This window comes from Leptinotarsa decemlineata, unplaced genomic scaffold (assembly GCF_025532065.1).
Source record: "Leptinotarsa decemlineata unplaced genomic scaffold, Ldec_3_MD MMD2_tig00026361_RagTag_RagTag, whole genome shotgun sequence".
Lineage (NCBI taxonomy): Eukaryota > Metazoa > Arthropoda > Insecta > Coleoptera > Chrysomelidae > Leptinotarsa > Leptinotarsa decemlineata.
The window spans coordinates 4,654,678-4,661,412 of NW_027412704.1; the positions used below are offsets into that span (position 1 = coordinate 4,654,678).

General features: G+C 31.5%; 1 protein-coding gene across 1 annotated transcript; it reads left to right on the forward strand.

Annotated features, from left to right (window-relative positions):
- Positions 1-713: 713 nt before the first annotated feature.
- LOC111517655 (fatty acid-binding protein) lies at positions 714-5,974 on the forward strand. Its single transcript, XM_023173862.2, has 4 exons — positions 714-875; positions 5,443-5,615; positions 5,675-5,779; positions 5,838-5,974. The coding sequence occupies exons 1-4, from the start codon at positions 806-808 to the stop codon at positions 5,886-5,888; spliced, it is 399 nt and encodes a 132-aa protein (XP_023029630.2). The 5' UTR covers positions 714-805; the 3' UTR covers positions 5,889-5,974.
- Positions 5,975-6,735: the final 761 nt, after the last annotated feature.

Below are 6,735 nucleotides of genomic sequence, written 5' to 3' on the forward strand. Positions count from 1 at the left end.
CTGGACTGCCGGTTTCACGGAAACGCCGCCACAATCGACTGATAACACTTTGGGAGACCCCCAAACGAAGAGCTACATCATTTTGTCGCATGCCACCTTGAAGAAGCCCTACAGCTCTATTCATCTCAGCCAATGGTAAGTGATGGCGTTCCATGTTAAAGCACAATATTTCCAGTTTAATTGCTGAGCAAGAACTGCGTAGAATGTACAAACTCGACACTTTCAGATTATTCATTTTAGCCGAAAACCTACAGTTTGTAAAAACTTGATTAAAGATTAGTTACCGTTTTTGCAGGCTCTGTTCAACCCATAGAAATCTACAGGGTGGTCGAGTGTACCAATTTAATCGAAATTAAACGACCTCATGCATTTATTTTTATGATATTCATTATGTTATAAAAATATCCCTAGACTTTTCCGATGTGTGTATTCATCTGTTGTGGAGCAAATTTTGTTTTTGTTTTCTTTGAAATTATTTTCAATATTTGCTCAAGTATCTGTCATAATTGGTCGAAAAATGACTCAATTTTTCTGTTGTGTACATTGGAACATTGAAAATTGAGTATATAGATAGCCACAGTGTTCGAAATAATCACATTCTAATGAAAATAGATAAGAGTGAATTTGTTTCTCAATATTTGTTCAGTTGTATGTTTGTAATCTGAAAATAAATAAAATTGAAGTGGTTATACACTTCATTTTAATATATTCCACTATATATAAATGCCTGTGATCATTTAGAAAATGCAGTTCAACAAGCGACTACAGACTGAAAAAAAAATAATAATAAAACTTCTTCATCAATATGGTGCAAATCGCGGGAAGGTACCAACTAGTTGAAAATGTGAAATTCTATGAATTTTTGAAAAAAATAGGTTAGTACTACCTTCAATACTATAACATGAATTAGTTTATCGACTTCTTAGTTTTTCTTAAATTTCAACTATTTGCATTGACTATCTCGTATGTGATGTAATTGTATATAATCCGTTTTGAAAATTTTACAACCAGTAACTCTCAATAGTAGCGATGAATTGGCGCAGTGATAGTGTGCCCGAATCCCGACTGGAAGGTCGTGAGTTCGATCCCAACCCCAAATTGTCCAGTCATTTTAGGTCGATTTAGGCCTGTATTTCGGAAAGTTGACGTACCCAACTGTAAATTTGTATAAACTTTATATTTTGGCATCATAAAAGTATTCTCAAAATTCACTTACGATTCGACGGCCTTACCTTCAAAAATTGGGGGTCAAAATTTAAAAAAAAAACGAATTTTTGCACGTTTTTTGCCAATATCTCGTTTCCAATGGGTTTTATGCTGATTGAATGCATCATCAATATTGAAGAGAATTCTCTACAAATTTTGTTCAAACATTTTTTCATACGTTGAATCGTTTTTGAGATAGAGGGCAGCGCGAGGGCAGATTAAATATTATTTGAAATCAACTGGTTGTCCCGATCGAAATCAGCTCAGTTGAGATTTATAGATTATTACTTAATGAATAATTATGAATTATTTTTATTTTTTATTAACAAATACATTATATTTGAATTTTTTTCATTGATTATTCATTTTCAATTAAATATCAATTTATTTGATAACACTTACCTGGTCGTGTAGTTATAAATTTGTAAAGGGAAAAAATATATATTACACTATAATTTAAATCTAATCTATAGTAATTATTCTTTAATGAATAAAAATTAATAGAAAAGAAATAAAATTGTTAATAATATTTTTATTAAAAAATCCCATAAAAAAGTTTCAATTTTTTTTTGGCAATATATTGTAGCGGACACTTAAACAAATTAAATAAGTAATTACTATATGCAATGAGTAATGACTGAAAACCTATCTATTACTTTTTGAAACAGAATGTTTTGATTATCACTAAACATTGTTTGAAAAAGTAAAACATTTTGTGGGGGAAAATAATACAGAGAGTATCAACTTCATTTCACAGTAAACCAAAATATGTTTCTGATACCTACTGCTTGTTCAATTTTCGATTATAAAATATAACAAAAATAGAATTCAAAAAGCTGAATGTAACAAAAACATATCTTGATGAAGTGATTTGTCAAAAAAGTTAAGTAATGTCAGGCACAGTTAGGACATTCAAAAATGGTAGGTAAAGGGTTTCAAAATTCAAAATACGAATCATTGATCTATTTTGTATTTTGAATAAAAAATTTGAAAAATGGCAAACGACGTAACACCAAATAAAAATAATGACATTGAAAATTTCTATCTAGTATAAGTGGAAATTAAAATTTTCTAGAATCAAACTATAAATTTTTCTCATTTTAGTTGAGTGGAAAGTAAAAACCTCAAGAATGTCTAATTGCTTCTAGTATTGCCAGTCCTTAACAAAATGGAAATTTTACCAAAACAAAATATTTATATTCTAGTAATAAATAATTTGAATCCTTGAATGAATATAATTAGATCAAAGTTCACCCCTAGCGGCTTTGGGCTTTCCTTTATTATTAATAAAAGGTGTATAATAAATTTCTGGGTTGAAATAATCAAATTTAAAAAACAAACAAACAGAATTGCACATATTAGCTATTGTTAGTTAGTTATATAAAACTATAAACTTTAAAATAATATACAGTTTCAAGTAAATACTAAATATATGTATGTATATGTAACAAAATAGGACATAAAAAGATAACAGAAACAGTTTTTATTTACTTAGCACAATACAACACTACAGAAAAATATCCAGTAATAATGTAATTAAAAAATTTCTTATATTGATTACATGAACTGTATTGAGAGTCGGACACAAGTCAATCAATCAATCAATCATGCTTTATTTTCCAAGAAATCCTTATTGACAAAGCTAGTGAAACTTTATGAAGTCAATAATGTTAAAGTTAAAAAAAAATAATAAATAAATAAAATTATGAACAATAATTATGTACATAATCGAGTACACATGAATAATACATTATATAATCCATTACCGATAATAAATAAATGAATCATTACAGATACGTAAGCTTCTGAAATACTAAGAGTTAAAATACATCATCGTAATATTTCTTTAAGTCATAGTAGGCTTTTTGCAAAAGTACTCCTTCAACAAATTTTCTGAATTTTTCCAAATTTGCTATTGCCCTATAGCACATTGGAAGGTGGTTGTATATTTTCTTGCTCATATATCAAAGAAAATTTTGTAGTTGCTGATTTTGCGATTGTCAAGGGTAAATTCCGACTTCCTCTCGTGTAGTAACGTCTGTCATCATTTGCTGCTGAGTTTTTGTGAATAAAGCAAACGGTTTCTAACAGGAGTTCTGAAGGAGCTAAAGTGGTCTTGTGATTTTGACCGACATATGTATCTGACAGCCCTTTTTTGTAGAACGAATACTGAATTCAGTAGTTGTTGGATACAAAAGCCCCAAAAGGCAACTCCATATCTCAAGTGCGACTCTATCAAGGAAAAATGCACAGTTCGGGCTGAGAATCGTTAGAAACAACTTGAACTGCATACTAGCACAGACACACTCGAAAACGCTACTGTATAGCAAAACACGTGTTGCGTTTTTGTAAAAGTGTTTATTGAAAATTTCGCAATAAAATTTCACCCAAACACGTTATGGATTTTCATCAAGTATCGACCGATTCCAACACACATCATGAGAATTTGTTAATCAATGAGCTCCAAGGAATGGGGCAGGCGAGAGAAATAATCGCTTAGATTCACGGAAGACCTGCTAAACCATAACCGTAAGGTTGTGGAAACATATGGAGCAACATGAGTCTGACAGAAGAAACCCACTGCAGGTTCTGTCAAGAAGAATAATAAATCGCTCCCCGACAATCTAATCTAATCCGATGGGAATAATGAACAATTTTCACAGTAGGAGGAAGCTACGGTGTTAAAAAAACGTGTCTAGAAATATAAAATGTTCATGAGGATTGTTTATTCATCATCATGATCAGTAACGTATTCCAAAAACACTTTATTGTGAGATTTTCACTAAATTGTTTTACGAAAACGCAACACGTGTTTCGCCATACAATGGCTTCATCTTGCGTGTCTTTCAACTAATTCTACACATTCCATACTAAATATATATATAGTTTATGGAGTACCTGAAATCAAAGTACCTGTAAACGAAGTACCTGGATTTCAAGTAGCTGATATTTTACCTGAGTTTCTAACGAATTAAATTACCTGCACTTATGTACCATTTTCACAATTGAAAAAATATATTCAGTAACGGAGAGTTATTGAGTTCTAATTGATCATTCAGTAAATTACCCGAATTCCTGAATCTATTGATTTCTCAACATTCTAGAAGATTAAGTTCCAAACTCTTTTCTTTCTATTTACAAAACTACTCATATGTTCTTTAATTCGTTGGAAAAATGTTCTTCCTGTTTGGCCAATATACAGTTTTGGACAAGAGCCACAAGTCAGCTTATATACTCCTGATCTATCCGACACCAAAGTTTTGTCCTTATTGCTTTTAATAAATTTACTTAGGTTATTATTCGTTCTATAAGCTACGTTTACGCCTTCTTTCTTCAAAAAACGGGCAATATTCCTGTTTGGTTCCCCCACATATGTCAATGTCTTATAACTAACGTTATCTCATCTTGAATATGGGTAGACCAGATCCATGGCTTGCTTTTGTCGTTTTTTGGAAAGAATGGAGTTTACAATATCTACCTTATAACCGTTATTAATCGCGATTTGTTTGATCAAATTCAGTTCAGGTGTTACATTTAGAAGAAAAGAGTTTGAAACTTAATCTTCTAGAATGTTTAAAAATCAATAGATTCAGGAATTCGGGTAATTTACTGAATGATCAATTAGAACTCAATAACTCTTCGTTACTGAATATATTTTTTCAAATGTGAAAATGGTACATAAGTGCAGGTAATTTAATTCGTTAGAAACTAAGGTAAAATATCAGCTACTTAAAATCCAGGTACTTCGTTTACAGGTACTTTGATTTCAGGTACTCCATAAACTATATATATATATATATATATATATATATATATATATATATATATATATATATATATATATATATATATATATATATATATATATATATATATATATATATATTTAGTATGGCATGTGTAGAATTAGTTGAAAGACACGCCAGCCATTGTATGGCGAAACACGTGTTGCGTTTTTGTAAAACAATTTAGTGAAAATCTCACAATAAAGTGTTTTTGGAATACGTTAGTTATGGATTTTCATCAAGTATCGGCCGATTCCATCATATATCATGATCAGTGTTATTAATTTTCAGCAAGTAACGGGTCAGTCCATTCATGATAATTATCAGAAAGATGATGCAACATAGAATGGATTTTCAAGCATAAACTCTTCAGAATATCATAAATGTAATTGAATATCAATAAAAATAATATTTACTATTCATTTCCGCTAACCAAGGATACTCATTTCAGGAAGCACTGATGAGCAAGCTTCTGCTGCTGATAAAGCTAAGCCCTTTGTAACGGTGGGCATAGATGGCGATAAAGTCACTATCAAAATTGAAGGATTCGGAGACGATCTTGAAAACCACTTTGTTTTGGGTAAACAATGTGAAGAAAAACAAGCAGATGGTTCCGTTTCGAAGGTATGCACAATCACTTCCTCTCTAGAATGAAATTTATTGAACTTTCCGTAATCTTTCAGACCACCGTCACAAAAGAGGGAGATGCACTGAAACTTGTATCGATAGAAGAGGGGGGTGTAAACCTCACCAGAATTTACAAATTCACCGACTCTGGATTTGAATTGGTAATATATTATATTTAAAGTTATTCAATACTGTTCTAACTGTTTCTTCTTGCTACAGAGCATGAACTTGGGCGGCATAGAGGCGAAGCAAATCTACAAGAGGCTATAGAAGGATTTTTGTTATTACAGAGTGAACTATGGTTTATATACTTTCTATGATTTGTTTTAAGTGAATAAAAAAAACATTTGATTAAATTTTTTTTTTTGAAGAAAAAACACAAGCACTACATAAAAATCCTTAAGGCGTTCCCAGAGCGGTGCCTGTGCGAAAGCAGCGATTCACATTGGTTTTGAATCGCTGGAGACTAAATCCAGTTCGGAAGAGTTCTTAAACATGTTCCATTTATTGAATAATCTATATACCTGAGTTACCAACTTTAGATTGATCATCAGAATTGAAATTTTAATGAGAAAAAGTTTGTTGTTTTGTATAGAATGAACTGGAAACAACTCAATCGATTTTGAAAAGTCTTTCACCTATAGATACGCGAAAATTCAGAAACCTTCAATGTGTAAGTCACTAATAATAATAATAATTTTCATTCAGTGATATTCAGATTGCGTTGTTGGGTATTTTTCAGAACTGAACCCAACAAAACAGTTCAATGCATAGGTAAACGAGTTACCTTGGCTTTTGCACTGGTGCAGTTCAGAGTTTTGGTTTTTATCGTGGAACACTGATCAATTCTATAACTTATAGATCCAACAAAAGTAACTATAGCACTACCGTGAATGACTAGGTGGATAAAAGTATCATGAGTTACTTCTGAATCAAGTCGTTTTCTGACAATGAAAAGATTATTGAAATTGGTTCAGTGTTAGGAATCACACGTTATGGGGTGAGACCTCGTTAATCCTTAGCTTGCACAAGTTCCGACTTCTGAGGGTTGTCGTTCGTAGGGATGCGACAGCTGGTTTAACAGATTCAACAGAATATCGAATACAGCTCTGATCTG